Raw genomic sequence first — 18,932 nt, 5'->3', positions numbered from 1 at the left:
AGATTCAGGGAGGGAGGAGGTGATGAATAATTTGACTAACCGCTCAAAGCACTTCATTATGATGGAGGTGAGTGCTACTGGGCGGTAGTCGTTGGGGCAGGTGATGATTGTCTTTTTGGGGACAGGAATGATGGTGGAGTGTTTTCCGCACTCTCGCGGGAATATCTCCGCAATGGAGCGAGCTTAAGTTTCACTTTCGATTGCATGTTACAGCCCAGCACATCACCTTCGTGACACATGTTGCCACTTGTTTGTACCATTTTCTGGCGATTTGTAATCTGTTCTAGAAAAACGATGTGTTTTTTAGGATTTCAAGAAGCATATAGAACAAACAATGGATGTATTTTATGAACATTTATCCATGCTGAAAGTAGATATAGATGTTTTACGAGTGAGATAGAAATTATTATCTAATATATGCATCCGATGAAGCATTGCATGAAGTCTTGATGATCAGAGGCTGTTGTTGGGGCTGCATAAACGTTTTTTTTGTTTTGTTTTGTAGGCAGACCATGCAGGCCAGCCCGATGGTCACCAAGGTTCATGGTTTAATAGCATTTTTACAAAAAAAGCCAAGGCGAGCCTAACATGTGAAAACATAGCTTAGACCTCTGAGAGTTAAACTTAGGCCTGCAACCATAGTTTTACTGTATTTTGTTTTGAAAATCCACAGCGGAGGTTTGTGTCGTACTACCTGCGGTGTATTTTGCATATCTCTCAGTAGCCAACGATCTGTGAGTCAGTTGGCTCGGACATAAACTCCGTAATAAATTAGGTGTAAAACCTGTGAGCATTTTAAATCGCATTTGAACTAAATGCTTATATAATCTGTAGTTGTATTTGTATTGTTGATTTATTGTGTGAACGAGGCGATATACAGTAGAGAAGGTTAAGCTGTCATTATTAGGCTGTTATGTACTGTTGGAGTGGTAAGCAGGCCTATTGTTTTGGATATTTGTGGAGTTAGGTGGTCCGTGAGTGTTTTTTTATTGGTTAAGTGTTCCTTGGTATGAAAAAGTTTGAGAAACACTGCGCTAGTGGATTATCAACGGGGGGGAGCCTCGCTGCGGGGAAATTATACAGATGGCCAGTCCGCCCCTGAAAAATCTCTATGCACACGTTATTATGAATAATAAAAAAAATGTAAATGAAAAAACAATTGTAATCATCTCGCGACCCCCACTTTGGGAACCCCTGTCTTAGACAATAAGCAGAGTTGTGCAGCTCTGTTTATTGATCTTTCCAAAGCGTTCGATACCGTCGATCATCATATCTTGAAGCAGAGGCTGGCCAGTATTGGCATATCCAGCCATGCAGTGGGGTGGTTTGTGAATAGGGTGACCAGATGTCCCGCTTTGCGCGGGACTGCACAGCATTTTCACGACTTTTGGTGCGTCCCGCAAATTGAGACGATGTCCCGCATATTTCATTTTTATTGGCTAAAACGCTTTTCTAAAATCAGATTTATCCAATGGCTGTTGAGAAAGCAGGGAAGGCTATCATCACGGAGCTGTGTTTGCTGTCAATCAAACTGTAAGACACGGCGGGTGCTGGTCAAGTGTTAACCAATGAGAGTAACTCACTCACACACACACCGCCGCGGCCCCGCCAAACAACAACAATGAAAGTCAATAACGCAGGCGACGCAGCAGGTTATGGAAAATGGAGGAAACTAAAACTACAGCTAAGAAAAGAAGAAGATGCACATACAACAAAGACTGGGAAGACATTTACCCGTGGGCAGCGGCGGACTGGGACTACAAATCAGCCCGGGACTCTCGACCGGCCCACCTCGGTACCGCAAATAATCACCGCTAGTACATTTTCAACGGGGGGGGGGTGTTGAGAGGGTGTCCCACATTGTCCCACACAAACATACTCCTTGTCCCACATTTGGTTTGTTGGGACCTGGTCACCCTATTTGTGAAGGTTCTACGTTGTCTGGACCAGCCGGTTTCTTAGGATCTAACTTGGTTAAGGCTTCATGAACAACATCAATAGTAAAAGGAGAAAAACTGAAGGGGTTTTCCAAACCACATTGTTCAGAGTCACAGACTGTGGTGTTCACTCTCTGAACGGTCCCAATGTGTTCAGTTTGATGGGCTCACTTCACATTACAAATGGTGTACCACAAGGTTCTGTTTTAGGTCCACTTTTATTCTCCATCTACATCAACAGCTTAGGTCAAAATGTGGATGGAGCAACTTTACATTTTTATGCAGACGATACCGTGATGTATTGTGTAGGTCCCTCCATTAAGGAGGCTGTTGTTAAATTACAGGCTGTTTTTAATAATATTCAGACTCAGCTCTCTGAGCTAAAGCTTCTTTTAAATGTTGATAAAAGCAAGGTAATGCTCTTTCAAAAGCCAAAAAGACACCAGAGACCACTTTGGATATTGTTACTATGCAAAGGAAAAATACTTGAAGTGGTTGCCTGTTACAAATACCTTGGTATCTGGCTTGATGATTGTCTCTCTTTTAAATTTCAGGTCAATAATCTGCTTAGAAAGCTAAGGGTGAAGCTAGGTTTCTTTTTCAGAAACAAGTCCTGTTTCTCATTTGAAGCCAGGAAAAGGCTAGTGACCTTTCTACCAGTGCTGGACTATGGTGATCTGCTTTATATGAATGCACCTGCCCATTACCTGAACAAGTTAGATGCCGCCTATCACAGTGCGCTGAGATTTGTTACTAATTGTAAAGCACTTACTCATCACTGTACCCTGTATGCCAGGGCAGGTCTGCCTTCACTTACTGTACGGAGGCTCAGTCATTGGTACATGTTTATTTATAAAGCCATGTTGGGTAAACTCCCATCGTACATCTCTGATCACACAGAGAGTTGCAGGTAGCTATTGCCTGAGATCACATGATGTGGTCTTGTTACATGTGCCAAGTGCAAGGACTGACTTAGGGACGACAGCTTTTATGTGCGCAGCTCCTCTTGCTTGGAACAGTCTTCAAAAATAAAGGTTTGAAATGAAATGAAATCCATGATCACAACATGTAACACACACGCCATATTCAACACAGACTAGTGTATGCAGGTGTAGTTCTCACTTTACTCACTTATCAGCGAGACACATCCACTGATGCAAGAGAGCAGCGTTTCAGCTCAGCAGTAAATACGTTGTGGAACTGATACTCAGGCTCTGTATTGGGATACGACACGATAATGGACTTTCTCTTGAAATGCAGCAGAGCCTTTGTAAGCTGGACTGAGCCATGTATTTTTAAAGTACTGAGTCTCATATACAAATTGGAAATTCACAGCAATAGTCATATAAATAAGCAGTCATGTCTCTCTTTGAATGAAATATTCACTAATAAATGAAGGTGACAAACCTAAGGGAGATTTAAAATGCTATATTGGAGTATGATATTACGTTTTAAATTATGCAGACTCACTTTTATTTAACTATACACATATCCCCAATTGTTTCATAACCTCTTAAAACATTCAGAGGCAGAAATATGTCACCAGTCTGTCAAAGGTAAATTGACAGTAGATTTGTAGATTGGCGAGTTCTCAATAAATAATCTATCATGTTAAAATCGATGGGAATTGTCTTTCAGATACTGCAACCTTAAAATGATGCATTTGGGCAAAAGTGTCCATCATTTACAAGCATTTTAAACGACTTTTGTATACAACTGTAATGGTTTCAGTTAATATCGTTATGAAGCCGTATTCAAAACAGGATAGCAAAAATCATGAAATTAAATAAGACCATAATTGCAATTTAAGAGCGTTATCAACATCCGAACAGGTTAAATATAAAGAAACACACTTTAATGTTAACATTTAATTTATACTTCCTATTAAAATACAATTCCAGGTGCATCGCTCTGCCCTCAGGTGATGCTTGCTGCTAATGCTAATCTGCCAGCAGCAGAGAGAGTGTTCCTGCTGTGTGACTGTGAACGCTGGAGGGTTGGCAGATGGGATCTGAGTGAATCTGGTTAGAATTTGTTTACTCCGCCACTCGCCTCAGATGCCTTGAGGGTGTAGTCGATAAAACATTAAGTGAAATTTAAAGAGTAAACTAATATTGATTAAAGTGTTTTAATGTCTTTCTAAATCAATTCAAACCAATTTCAATATATAATAAGGGGAAAAAACACCATCAGTAATCACAACAAGTTGAAATATGAAAACAAACAGACCATTTGTTTTGTACTCTGACGTTAGCAGAGCCGAGTGACCGTCTGTCTCTCAGGTCACTTTACAAGGCTTTACATTATCACCGGCAACAAAGGGCTAGTGAAAGGTGTGACCCTTTAAGATGTTATCAAGGTCTCATCTCTGTCTTTGGCAACCGCTGCAGTCCGGTCTGATCTAATCCGACCTACTTGGAGCACTTCAGAAAGACAAGCCTTGATTCACTAGCCAGTGCTATAGTTTTGCTCCCTTGTAGTATTGCAGTTTGAGGCAAAAAAACAAGAACAGAAAACAATTGTATTTACAAATGGTTTGGAGATGCCTGGTTGTTGATACGTTTTTAAACATGTGCACAATGTTAGCTGCAGTATAACAACATGGATTTAACTATTTCTAACCCTTTTCAAGAGTAACTTGATGAGGTATTTAAAAGCTTTCCTTCCCTCTATGATTTTGATACTCTGTAATCACACCCAAAAGAAATGTCACAGTGTACTGATATCTACTAGAGTTTCGCAAAAACAAGATATTCAGTGTGTGTTTAGTTGCTCTTTAAAAAAGCAAAAGCAACATTGTAATTGTACCTAGCAGTGTGTCCATTCTGCTGGTGTCTACTATACACATGCATTTTTGTCAGAGCAACAACCAGTTTATTGTTTTTCACTTGGATGTTTTGCATGCCATTCTCTTTGCAAAAGTATTGTTTGTAGTAACTTAAACAACACCTTCCTCCTACATCAGACACCTATCTGTCCTTTATGGTGTCCTCTGCAGTGATATAAAGCCCAAAGGGTCGTAGACTGGCGCCACACGAGAACGCTAACGCAAACGAACCGAATTCGATATCAAAAAAGTATTCCGTCCACACGCAATAGGCACCAGAAACGTGTCCGTTCACACGAGACCGCTCGAAAGCGCTGGAGACGCTGTGGTACATATGCCGGGCCTGTAAGTGGCGCTGTACTTCTGCCACAAAACACACCAAAAGCAGCGAAGAAGACTTGCCGCGCACGGTTGCCATGGTTGCCCTTCTTTTTATTTTCCGCGGTGGACGCTCTGGCTCTTTTTCTCCCTCCCCGAGGCAAGCGTTTGCTCCTGCTGTAATTCTCTCCGGTAGTCCACCAGCAGATGAAAAACACCCACCTCTCCGCCTCTTCCAAGGGACGAGGGGACCGTGCAGCAAAGTTTCTGTTAGATTTTTTTTCCGCCGGTCAACATGTCCGTTAAAGTTTAAATCTTCCGGAGAAAATTTGAAAAGTGCCGGTCAGAGGTCGTCTTTGTTATTTATTGAACAAATTGATAACTACTCTATATAATAATATAAAAAACGGAGCCTCTCTTTTCCTCCCGCTCTTCTGACAGCCCAGCAGCTGATCTCTGAGCAGGAGAGGCGGGGCTATTGCATCATCGTTATCAGGACATGATCGTATAGGCGTAAACACGGAGCCGTTTGCCCCCCCAGAGCGTTTCATCCGCAGATCTACCCACCTTGGGACCCGTTATTGTTATCGTTATCTGCGTTTCCCTGTCGGCCTTGTCTATACCGTCTATATGATAGAGAACTGTAGCGGATACGACCGTTACCGTTCTCGTGTGGCTGCAGCATTATAAAGGGTGTCCTTTATGTGCCTTTAGGGATACATTTTCTCTGCTGCTGCTTAGGGACCTTCAAAAGGTCAGAAACACCTCAAAGGCTGCAGAAACCATTTTAGTTCATGTCTTCAGGGGGGAAATGGTGTAAAATCAGATATCTCTGCTCCTTAAGGCACATAGAGATTATGTAATGTCCTGGATGACTCTATCAGGGATCTATTGTTAGTGATGCAGCCACCCAGCGAGGCCCCTCAGGGTGCAGCTCAGCGGGAGAGCCTGAGCTGTCAGATGGTATCAGAGCTAAGAAAGGGACATTGCTGGTGGAGGGCAGTCCTCCATGTTGACTAACAGGAAAAGGAGGAGAAGAGCCTTTCAGATGACAAAGGATCTAATTTAAACTTGGTTCGAATAATTATGGATGCAAAAATATTTGTCAGATGTTGGAGAGAGATTGACAAAATAGATGTGGGCTTTACACAAAGTCAGAAGCTTTTCCCATGATGTTACATCACCCACACCCACTGTTTTTCTGGGCTGTTTGAACACTACAACACTATTCTGTGTGTTCTCCAAGGTCGAGGTTACAGTGTCAGAAAGGGGAATGTTGCTGCTTGTATCATTCAAAACCAGTAAAGATTGAGGAAGGACAGGAATAGATATGAGAGAAAGAAACAATTGAAAATATATAGTGGAAAAAGGACAAACTTGAGGAAAAGATTAGCAAAGGGTGGTGATAATGAAAAATGTTACTTTTTACAAAAAGTGATGGGGTGAAAAAAGTGAAAGTGAGGAAAAGGATGTGGCATGTCAACAGAGACAAGTTTAAGATAATACATATGAAGTGTGACATATTGAGAGGAAGGCAGAAAAGAGAGTTGGATGGCAAGAATAAGAGGGAAGGATCAGAAGAAAAGATTGAGAAAGAAAAATACTGCCATTAATAATTCAGTCTATCGATCTACCTCGGTGTGTGTGTGTGTGTGTGTGTGTGTGTGTGTGTGTGTGTGTGTGTGTGTGGTGTGTGTGTGTGTGTGTGTGTGTGTGTGTGTGTGTGTGTGTGTGTGTGTGTGTGTGTGTGTGTGTGTGTGTGTGTGTGTGTGTGTGTGTGTGTGTGTGTTGTGTGTGTGTGTGGTGTGTGTGTTGTGTGTGTGTGTGTGTGTGTGTGTGTGTGTGTGTGTGTGTGTGTGTGTGTGTGTGTGTGTGTAAAGGTTGCTGGATTTCTAATAAGATGACTTTGGACGTGTATGTTTCTCACACACACGCACCCTTGCATATCCACTGGTGACATAAAGTAAATGACCTTGTGTTCTGTGTGTAGCAGTGTTATATAAGTCTGGAGTCCTTGCGTGCCTTTCAGTGTGTGTTTGTGAGGCTGTTGGGCACATCTGAGATGCCTCCCTGTTTCATGCCACACACACACACACACGCTTGGTTAAAAGGGAACATTGGAGAATAAATATGACTGAAACACCCTTCTATCTGATCAGCAGAGCTCTGTAGTCTAAATAACAATCTGCCCACCCAGAGTGGCGCCAGTTACCCAAACTTTGTGTATTTTTGTCCACAGGGAATTAGGAGACAAATGCAAAGAGAACATAAACTGTACACTTTATTGTTTATTCTGCTCTACACACTGATTGCTGGGTCTTTGTGTTCAAGGTTATCGTCATTCTTCTTCCCCGTTTTGACTCTTGTTTTGACACCCTCCAAGGCTATTTCATGTCAGTAAGTGAAGGGAGTCCGGGACGTGATGTTCTAACCATGACATCCTTTCTCTCTCTATCTCTCTCTCTCTACAGCTCCCACCTCTCCCCCATATCCATCCTCCCTGCTGACTCTGCTCAGTAAGTATACACACACACACACACACACACACACACACACACACACACACACACACACACACACACACACGCGCGCACGAGATTTATCCACTCACCACTATGTACATTGGCACTTTTGTATGTACACACACTGAAAGAACCTACAGGCACAATCACCTAAAATTCCAGCCATACTATGCAAGTCATTCTGCGCACAGTTCATTAAAAAATATCTTCAATTTTTTTAAGAGAATGAACGAAAACATTTAAACAATAGGTAAGAGAGAGTCAACTAAGTTAGATGACGTTTGTAGTGCAAGTGAAGTGCCATCTGCTCAAGATAAAATAACAGGAATCAAGAAAGAAGAAGTGAAGGCAGCGCTGAGAATATCTGAGTTAGAGGTTAAGGGGAAGTGATTAAGAGGAAAGCCAGCCTGTTGTTTTCATTATGAAGCCAAACTAAAGCATTTTGCATGACTTGGTGCTTTTGGTGCCCCAAGGACATGAACTCAGCAAAATCACATGACTGTCAGGCCTCCTAACTGCGTGACGCAGAATAAAATAATTCTCTATGGGGCTTTACATTTATATGAGTGTACTGAACTAAAGGCCTAAGGGCAGAGATGTCTCAGATCACAGTAATAACTCGGGAACACTGGGGGTCAGTAGTCTTATTTAATATAACAGCAACCATTATTGCGTACCATGCTGTGAATGGATCTCGCCCTTCCTACATCCAGGACATGGTTAAACCATACACCCCAGCACTTGCACTCCGCTCAGCAAAACACGTCGGTTTGCTATCCTGGCTCCAAAATGGTGGAATGAGCTCCCCATTGACATCAGGACAGCAGAAAGCTTACACAGCTTCCGGCGCAGACTAAAAACTAATCTCTTTCGACTCCACTTCGAGCAATACAATGAAAATAAAATAAAAAGCACTTGTATACTAACTAAGCACTTATATACTAACAAAGGACTGGCTTATCTAAAACCTGATGCACTTATATGATTCTGTTTTCTTCTAGTTTGTATCTTCTTGGTCGAATGCACTTATTGTAAGTCGCTTTGGATAAAAGCGTCCGCTAAATGCAATGTAATGTAATGTAAAATATATTATCAACTAATATGATGATTATTTTCTTAATTATTGGCTGAATCACTATCAAATATCCCAAACTAACATGTCACTTTAATTGAATTCTTTACCTGTCTTCTGGGTGTTGTGCGAGTATATAAACGTTTTACTTTCCTATGGTTAATCAAGTGTGTTTAAAGTCGTCTACTCTGTTGAGGGGCATGATATGATTTAGCCAAGATGTGGATGAAATCAGCAAAAAACACAAACTGCTTCTCTTGGCCGTGTTTTGTTTGTGAGTAGAGAAGAAATCTGCAAGCACATCATTTTGTACTGCTTATGTGTTTTTCCCAGTTACTTAGTGTTTTTCTAACAGGTCTTCAACCTATAATGCTGTCCAAGCTATAGGGAAAAACAAACGCTGCAGGAAGCCAGATTAAATAAGGGAGGGATAGTCCATGATACTAGGATCACACACACTCGTGATCGAGCAAGTTAAATAATATCTCAGGAGAGCCTGTGGATCAACGTCAGAGTGGAGGGGGTCAGAGTGTGACTGCTGCCGTTACCTTTTATAGTCCGTAATGTCCTCTCCTCTCTCCTGCCTGGCTTCTAGTTGAAGCTTTATTAATCCTTTCAGAACTGCTCCAGGTTTTTGACTTAATAAGGACTGAAAATAAACCAATTTAGTGACTTTTAGGCTCTGAAAATGTTGATTTTTATGAACCTTTAAGAACAGATAAAGATTAACTTTATTGTCTGACACACGGGACATAAATTGAATTTCAAGGGCTCAACATCAAACAAACAATGCACATTGATAAACATTTTAAAACACACAAACATTTAAAAAAAGGACATTGTTGATAGGTAAGTGCCACAGTTTCTGTATATACCGCACTGTCAGATACATTAAATCAATGTTAACTTATGTGGATTTACCTGGACTTTTCTGCTGGCTGTGCTGGGATTTATTACAGTCAATAAGTCCCTATACTAGCTAAACAGAGAAAACACAGTCCCAGGATCTTATACTAAGTAGTAAAGTAATATAAACCCAGGGAAACATTTGGCTTTGGTCTTTTGTAAAAACAATCACTGACAAACTGAGCTGTTACAGTTCACCCTCATTACAATTGAACTAAACTCATTCCATGTTCATGGGTATTAAACACAGACTGCCATTGATAAGTAACACATTGGACCATCTTAAATACAACTTGTATAACAACATATCAAGATAACATTTTCAGGGTTTGATGTCCACTCATCTTATCCTAATAAAAGAAAACACTGAATTTCAGGTGTCAGAAAAAAATATATTTCCTGACTGTTCAAAACAGGTGTTAGGACCCTGTACTACACTTCAAAACATCTGAAATCATGTGGGGAGAATACTGGTTTTAAATCAAACCTAATGCATAATCAACACTGTAAAAAATAATATAAAAAAACCCTTATAAATAAACCATGTGTTCTTTGTGTTTTCCCAGGATAATCCATTGCACCATCAGGGCTGCAGTGGAGCAGCACTTCTTCGATCTGAAGACCTCCATCGACCAAGACCTCAGCAACTATGACAGCCAAGGGTGAGAGACAGTCTACATATACATGAAATACACACACATTAAAATTGATTACACTTGGAGCAAGTATAAGATCATATTCACACTGAAAAAACAACCTGTTGTGATTCTTCCTCCGTGCAACTGCTGCTGGCGTGCGTTACACAGATTCCTCGGTGGTCGTATGACTTTAAAGATCCATATTTGCCATACTGAACATTATGTACGAAGGCCGCAGCACGCTGTATGGTTCATGTTACCAGTAAACATGTTGACAGCTGTGATGTTAATTAGCAAACTCGACACGTTTGGGAGGAGCAGCTGTTCAGCGGTCACTCACCTCTCAGACTAAACAACATGTCCGGGGGTTTAACGTTACATAAGGGAGGCTTAATGTTTGCATGCACCAACACCATACAGACACAAAGGTGTTTTTGAGTTAATAAGGTTTTTTATTTTTGTTTTTCAGGGTGAGTCCCAGTGAGCCTGCAGATCAGGGTTGCCATGGACTCGAGGATCAACAAACTGACCCTGAGGACAGCCCCTGTGACACAGAGGGGGAGACCCCACTCTCAGAAACCGAACAGATCATGCAACAAAGTCAGACACACACACAGGTCCGTGGGGAAACACACACACACACAAATTCATCACACACATTCATTTGAAGTTTATTGACATAGGGACAGGTGATTTGTAATGTCTGTCACTACATGGGCCTTTTTAAATACATGAAATTAAAGACAAAAATGCAACAGACTGTTAAAAAAAACAATGGGTAGGTTTAATAAAAACGCTTATATCAGACCACAACAAATAAATACCAACAAACAATATAAGACACAAACTATGTCAATAAAGCACCATCAAAGAAAAGGCACAGGGTAATTGATGTCTACATGACTAACTGTTTCTTCCAAAACGTTTTCAGTTTGTGTTTAAAACGTTTAAAATGTAACTATTTATTGATGCATTTAAGATTATCAATTGTAATAAACTGATCAGAACTAAAAACATCAAATAACCTTCTCAAACACAAACTATCAACAGTTAAGCTTGCACCCTAATACATGAAAAACAGCACAGAAATACCCATGTTTTTTTGGCACGCATGCGCACACATACACACTGGAGATGTCCCTTTCAAAGTGTCCACAGACACTCAGCAGTTGCTGTGTGGGCTGGCAGCATATTTCCCATAGCTAACCTCCTTCCTGTTTCAGTCAGCGGTTCATTCCAAGGCTGAATGTTTAGATTTTATCAGCACAGTCCATCTTTGTTCTGCTACAATAGCTGGATTCCTGCCAGGGTAGCAGAGGGGACAACTGAACTGCTTTACAAATGGTGAACAGATTAACAAATACGCTGAGACAGAGAGGCAGTGGTTTTGTCTTACTTACTTACAGACATGAGGGATTGATATGAGGCCAAAAAATACAGTGAGGGTCAGCAGTATCCACTTTTTGTAACTTTCGGAATTCTACAATCATATCAAACTGTCGTGTCCAAATTCTCCACATTTTGGTGGAAAAGGTAGGACCTAAATTGGATTCGACCTCAAAATGTTTCTCTTGATTTCTAGTCGTTGCCATGAGGAAAAAATGTTTGTTACTTCATTAGCATTTTAGTAACCCCTGTCTCAGCGGAAATCAAATTCCCTCAATGCCACTACCACTCCTTGAACTCCCCTTGAGCCGCAGTGGCTTTTCTCCAAAGACCCTTTTAGCGTCACACAGCAGGAAGACGAGTGAGGTGTGTCCTGTGACCGAGGAGAAACCTGTCGCCTCTTTAAACAATAATCCAGGTCTTTAAATAGATCAGCCAAGAGACGCAGAATGACAGCAGCACCTGTGTGCCAAACTACAAAACACACACACGCGTATATTGAGTAATCATCCTGCTTCCTTTTGAACTATATATATTTCTTTCTATTCCTATCATTATTTTCCTGACAAGCGCACACACACACACACACACACACACACACACACTGAGCTGGATGTGTAAAGCCCTAAGTAATCTCAATTGCTATAGTATTAATTCTGCCTATTAAATAAAACCTGCCAGTTGCTGTTTGGGGAGTCGTAAAAGATAGAAATTGTGATTTTGCCTTTATTTTTATTTTTACTTGGAGGTTTGCATTTTAAAGAGTGAAATCGATTATTAAACCCTTACTTTAAACTATATATTTATAAAGATATGACCTTATTGTTTTCTTAGTTATTGCGTTTTTTTAGTGCTCTTTTTAAATATGTATTTGTGCTGGATATCAACACTTTAAGACAAAGCACAATAACCCTGAATTCATTCATCCTGATTCAGCAATGAAACGTGACCATGTCTTCATGTTTCTGAGATGCACCTTTTATGAGTCCTACTTGTTCCTATTGTTGCCCATTCATGTCCCTTGCTACACCTGTTTTGTAGACCAAACACCAAATCTGACAGTTTTGCTTTTTTGCAGTTTACTTATAAGTTATGTCTTGCTTTTGTCCTGTTGTTGCACGTTTACTGTTATAGCACTGCAAATGCCCCCCCTGCAGGACCAATGGGAAATCATTAAAACAAACAATCAATTCATTCTTAAACTGTACCTTTTGCTCTCTCCCAGGATCCATTGGACTCTGGCGCCGCCCTAGAGGAGAGCTCGGGGATGGACCTTGATGCAGAGGCCGTCAGAGACACTGAGAACAACATCAACACTGCCAGGTGGGGGGGGGGGGGGTAGTCTTTTATCAAGTTGTCTTTCACCCGATTTATAGAAAATACAAGCAAAGTTATAAGAGACAGAAGTGTGGAAACCAACATTTTAAGGGATCAAGAAACATTTAGGCTTTATTTGAAAAAGATAGATAGATGTGTCTGCTACATGTAGCCTTACACACAATGCATTATGGAGAGTAATTACATTTTATATAAATAACAGTATCTTATAAATAGGACTTCCCTCTTTCCCAGAGACTATTTATATAACATGCAGTGATATTGTCTTGCACTGATCACTTGACCCGTCATGTTTACTAATCACTTGGACATGCTGCCTCAGCGTTTATCCTTAATCTGAGTCCGTCCCTCACACATGAGTTCACGCTGCGTGATCGTGCAGTTTTACACTTTATACTGTATCATGCCTCTCGTTTAGGGCCGTTAACAATTAAGTTAAGTTAATGCACCGCAGTTGATGTGTCACACAGTAGAAATTGTTTGTGCAGTCGAGGCTTAAATGCTGTTTCACACCTATTCAGGAAAAATGGGTAAAAGTTAATCAGCGGGATGAAACGATTATTAGACGCCACATTGATTTTAGTTGTAACAAATTAGTGATTTTCCAACAGTTGACGTTTTTCGCACAATACAACATTCACAATGTGGAACGGCTTTTAGTTGTCTGACGATTGCGCAGCTGTTCGGATCTGCCACAGGCGACTACAATGTCCCAGGAAGACAACAAGGGTGGAAGGATTATGGCTGAAGCTCTCAAAACTATTTTCATTAAGTCATTCTAGTTCAAAAATGGTTTTGCTCAAAGCGAAGGATTTCCCAGGTCTAGGAGTTGGGCTGGCTTTCTGTGAATGGTAAGTGTTAAGTCAGGCATTAGACACAATAGCAATAACGAACAAGTGCTTCATATCTAAATATATATATAAAGGTTTAGGGAACTTGCTCATGCCCTGCTCAAATTGAATGTTTTTTGGTAGATTTTTGAGTATTTAGTTAATCTTAAATTACTTATCTTTGTTTTCAGGCAGGACAATCAACCCTGTGACAACATGGAGCAAACTCAGATTGACATCATAAGCTGTGTAAGTAGCAACAATTTGGATTTATTGTATCTAATTATGTGTTTTACTTCCAAAGGTTTCTTTTAAATGTAACTCAATTACAAGCACAAAAGAGTCATTTAGGATCCCAAAAAACATTTGAAACAATATAACCTCAAGTTGATGTTACACTATTTGTCTCTGTTTTGTACAATCCTCCTTTATTTCTATTTTAAATCATTTCCACCTCCCTTCTTTTGTACCTTTTTGTAACTGAAATGGTTTGTTTCCCTTTATTCTCTCCGTCCCTGAATAGTTTCTTTAATCTCTCTCTTCCTGCAGGACCCGAGTTCATCCCGCTGTGATCAAAACGCCAACACCAGCAACACCAACCGGAACCACCTGTCGCCATGCCAACCAAAGTCTGGCCAAAAACCCCAACTGCAGCTCTTCCCTGACAACCAATGGGAAGGTAGGAGAGAAAGTGTCATGTTATTTTAATAATTAAGAAAAAAGCAAAGCAGTAAAATCATCCGTTCTCATATAAAAATATGATTTTTTAAATTAATGTTTTGCTAAATTAAAGTTGATGTCTGTGTCATCCATAAAGGTACAACTGTTAGTATGATTGACTGAATGAATGTTGGAGTTGTTATGAACGATTGACCTCGTCTCTGCTGTCTCTCTCCCTGTCCCTTCCTCCTTACTTCTTCTTCTTCTTCTCCTCTCCCACCCTCCTACCCTCCACACAGTGTCCCCCCCCTCCCATCTCCACCTCCCTCCCATAGACTTCTCATGTATGCACCTGCAAAAAGAAGGGGATGGTAAGTAGTTTCACTTCCACCAGCAAACCTCTCCTCTCTTACATCCTCTCTTGTTGCTGGTTTGGAGTACTGGAAGCCTACATGATAAATGCTCACATATTTCAATGTGCTTGTGTGATTTTGATGCTTAATAAAACCCTGCATGTGAAGAAACTAGGGATGTAACGATATATTGAATATCGCGATATCGACCAGGTGTAGGTTACAACATGAACATGGCAGCAAGTAGGTTACAACATGAACATAAAACAACAGGTAACACAAAAGGACATCGTATTTACAGGGCTACATTTACATACCTAGAGACATTGACAAGTACCAACAGTATATGTATATCTCGCCCTGTCAATAAGCTTCACCTTCTTGGCAAAAACTGTATTGTCTTTGAAGTGGTGGAGAGACAATGCACAGTTTTACCCACTGCTGTCACCCATGGACAAAGCATATCTCTCTGTCCCAGCAACATCAGTACCAAGCAAGACAGTTTCTTCCACAGCAGGGGATATTGTAAACGCCCAAACATCCCAGCTTCGACCTGGAAATGTGGACATGCTCATATTCCTAAAAAAGAACCTGTCTGATGATGCTGAGTGAGTTTGAGTTGAGTTACTTGAAAAACTAAAGTGAAACTTGATTTATTTTATTGCAGGGTCTGATTATTATATTGTTGACACTTTAAAATACTACTATCCTACTAAAGTGCTGTACAAGAAGAAGAAAAAATGGCAAGATAAAATGTTACAAAAAAAATATCGCGATAAATATCGTACCGTGAGTTTTTGGTATCGTTACATCCCTAGAAGAAACTCTTCTAACAAAGCTGGTGAACTCTTCTTCTCCTCTTATCTTTGCTCCTCCCTACTGTGCAGGGTCACTGGGCAGATTGATCCGGACATCTTTCCTCTCTAAAAATATTTTTCTTTCTTGACTCTGTTTCTCACCTCTGTCTCGTTATCGCTATGACCCTCCTCCCCCCTCTCCTTCCTCCTTATCCCGCTTGACTCATCGCTTTAGCATAGCGCTGACGGTCAAAGCAAAGCGTGACTCGGCATGGAATCAAAGGAGAAAATGAACTTGTTCTTGAGTGTTTCAGCTTAACAGGCAGCTTTTGTGTGTTTCTTTTGTTTGTACCTCGCGTGTGTTGCTATTTATAGTTAACATTAAGTATTGAATTAGTTATTTTGTCTCTCCCTCCTGACCTCCGTTAACCTCTTTCTTGCTGTCCTCCTCTCTGCAGACCCCGTCCCTGCCTTTAAATCGTGGCAGGACGAGGGTGATGGTGGGGAGGCGCAGCTCTCCCCTCTGGCCGGTCGCATGGACCGCCTCCCCCCGCTGCTCCTGGAGGAGGAAGGCGAGGAGGAGGAGGAGGAGGAGGAGGAAGAGGAGGATGGAGGGCAGGACGCCTCCCCCTCCTCCTCCCGCTCCCACCCTCCCCTCCTGGCTCGACGCTTTCTCGATTTCGGAGCGCACGGTGCCCAGAGATTTGTCCAGCAGGACCCCGACGCCACCTCACCGACCAAAGCACAGAGGTACGCTTTGATTCATGAATAAATAACTATATTAATATGTTCAACATAAGACATAACCACGTTTAAAAGACAATAAATACAAATGGATAAAGTGATAACAAGCACATTAATAGCAACAGATTAGTAAAAAAGTATATTTATATTAATACGGACAATATAATTTGTTCTCCCGGTTGGTCGGAATACAAACATTGTGATTCTGTCCTTTTTAATATGGTAATTTTAGTTTAAAGGCTCTATTTCTTTCGTTCTTTTCGACCGTTTTTAATAGTGACAAAATCTTATATTGTCCTATCCCTTCCAGTTACAAACGCGTTTCAGCTAGATTCTCTTTGTGAGTTTCCAGTCTGTAATCATACCTACAGTCATCTTCCTTAATCCAAGTCAGAGCGTATCGTGTCGTGTGTGTATCATGTTGGATCACTTTTGGCCATTCATTCACCTTTCTATATCCTCTGTTCCTCCAGGCCGCGGCGAGCCTCGTTCGGCTCCAAAGAGGCGATGAGAGGAGGAGACTCGGTGACGCACCAACTCACCAAGAAGCTCCAGCACCTGAAGAAGAAAATCAAGCAGTTTGAAGAGCAATTTGAGAAGGAAAGAAACTATAAGGTAAACATTCTGTATGTATGTAGTATTCTTTATTCTGACAGTTCATGTTAATGACCACTGCAACTTTATAAGACTTATCAAATAAAAAATAATGAGCCTAGCTCCTCTGAAGTTCCCAATTTTCCATAGTTTGAAGTCGTTCTGACTTTGGTGTGTTCATGCGCTTTAAGTCATAGGCCGTTTCTCAATCGCGAGGATGCTGGCTTGGTAGCACAGCCGAGCCGAACATCTTGCTTCAGAAGCAAGGCAAGAATACTTCCTGGCATTCGGAAAACGAAGAGTGGAACAGGCTAGCAAGTGTGCAGGTGTGCGTCATATGAGAGGCCCCGCCTTACATATGAGAGGCCCCCGCCTTACATCTTCCGCCACAGATTTGGGGAAATTGGTCCGTGCGCAAAGCATTGTGGGGATTTTAAGGACGCGAAGTCTACCCATGTGCAGCCTCAAAATTTCCCCCAAACCAAGGACGCGGCCTCTGTGGAATTTCCAAGTATGCTGGAGATTGGAACAGTCCTTCGGCGGCACTCGATGACGTAGCATCCTTGAAATATTGGCTTGGAAGCCAATAACCTCGCGATTGAGAAACGGCCATAGTGTGGAAACACCATGGACGCAACAAAGAAGATGTGTCATATTTTATTACGTGTTGAAACAACATATTGATAGCATCCATTTTTTCCCCCAACTTGGAAAACATTTATCCCGACACCACATGCAGCACAAATGCCCTATCTTTGATTTTAACCATATGTATCCTTCCCTTGCTTGATTAGGATCCAATGGGTGCTTCTTTAGATCATACACCATCCTTCCACTACGTTTTATGAAAGTCAGGCCAGGAGCTTTCTTGTTGATAACAGTGAAACAAACTATACTAAAAACAGGACATTCTTGTCAGAGGCCATAATAAATAATAAGACATATCCAACCTTCAAGTGATTGCTTATTATCAATCACTTGAGACCTTCATCCTCCTCCTCTTCCTCCTCCTCCCCTTTAACTAGCCTCCTCTCTCTATATAGGAACTGTTTTTGAACTGTTTATTTTCATTTTAACAAAACAAGACAAGACATATCCTGACATCGGTCGTTTTCATTCAAATGACAGATGGGTACATGATAAGTATAGTAAGGAATTAAATAAAGCAAATCCAGTACAAATTGAAATAATGAAGTAAATAACATAAATAAATATAAACTGGGAAATAAAAATAAATAAATAAAGTCAAATCAAATCAATACTAATGAAAGCATTTTAAACAGGGACTGACATCTTTGTATATAGGAACCTTAACTGATGAAGGTCAGATGATCTGAACGATGTGAATAAATACTACACAAGATGCTTTTTGGGTGTGTTGTAAGATGTTAGTTCCTGTATGCAAACATTAGCTGTTCTTCAGTTTCATGACCTCATCAGTGAACCCCTAACTCCGCCCTCTTTCTCCCTGCAGCCCTCTCATGGAGACAAGGCAGCTAACCCCAAAGTCCTGAAGTGGATGACAGACCTCACAAAGATCCGCCGGCAGATTAAAGGTATAACCCCCCGCTCTTTCTCTTGTGAATGTGCATTTGTGTGTGTGTGTGTGTGTGTGTGTGTGTGTGTGTGTGTGTGTCGGGGCTAGAGTGTCTGCGTGCCATCCTGTTCAACGCTGGACAGCTTGACCCTCCCCACTCCTGACCTTTGTAACAACACCGCATGTCTGCTGGTCTAACACATTACTTCGCAGTCACGCACATGCCAGGGAGTAGACGTGGCTCTCAGGCGTAGCTTCACCCTCCAGTGTGCTGGTGCGTCCTTGTGAGCCCACATTCATTTCCTCCAAGTGGAGTCAGTGAGGTGAAACGGTGGAGAAGAGTTTTTCTTAATCTGATGCATAAAATGTGTAAATATCAAGGAATAGTCTTTTTTTCATCTACTTTTTGATCAGAGTTAAAGGTGGGGTAGGTAAGTTTGAGAAACCGGCTTGAGATACACTTTTTGTTATAT

The 18,932-nt window shown here is 41.2% G+C and overlaps 1 protein-coding gene across 8 annotated transcripts in view; it reads left to right on the top strand.

Annotated features, from left to right (window-relative positions):
* Positions 1 to 18,932, top strand: part of fam13b (family with sequence similarity 13 member B) — an 81,841-nt gene that overhangs the window by 51,499 nt on the left and 11,410 nt on the right. For 7 of the 8 annotated variants that reach the window (XM_034140657.1, XM_034140656.1, XM_034140655.1 and 4 more), the window contains exons 8-17: positions 7,554 to 7,598; positions 10,149 to 10,244; positions 10,690 to 10,837; positions 12,832 to 12,929; positions 13,966 to 14,023; positions 14,324 to 14,453; positions 14,734 to 14,805; positions 16,043 to 16,334; positions 16,802 to 16,943; positions 18,397 to 18,478. In XM_034140657.1, the coding sequence (XP_033996548.1) occupies positions 7,554 to 7,598; positions 10,149 to 10,244; positions 10,690 to 10,837; positions 12,832 to 12,929; positions 13,966 to 14,023; positions 14,324 to 14,453; positions 14,734 to 14,805; positions 16,043 to 16,334; positions 16,802 to 16,943; positions 18,397 to 18,478 (1,163 nt within the window). The remainder of the gene's footprint in view (positions 1 to 7,553; positions 7,599 to 10,148; positions 10,245 to 10,689; positions 10,838 to 12,831; positions 12,930 to 13,965; positions 14,024 to 14,323; positions 14,454 to 14,733; positions 14,806 to 16,042; positions 16,335 to 16,801; positions 16,944 to 18,396; positions 18,479 to 18,932) is intronic. The other variant, XM_034140654.1, reaches the window with a different exon arrangement.

Source organism: Trematomus bernacchii, unplaced genomic scaffold (genome assembly GCF_902827165.1).
Source record: "Trematomus bernacchii unplaced genomic scaffold, fTreBer1.1, whole genome shotgun sequence".
NCBI lineage: Eukaryota > Metazoa > Chordata > Actinopteri > Perciformes > Nototheniidae > Trematomus > Trematomus bernacchii.
The sequence above is the reverse complement of the archived record's forward strand: the minus strand, read 5'-3'. Positions and strand labels throughout refer to the sequence as shown.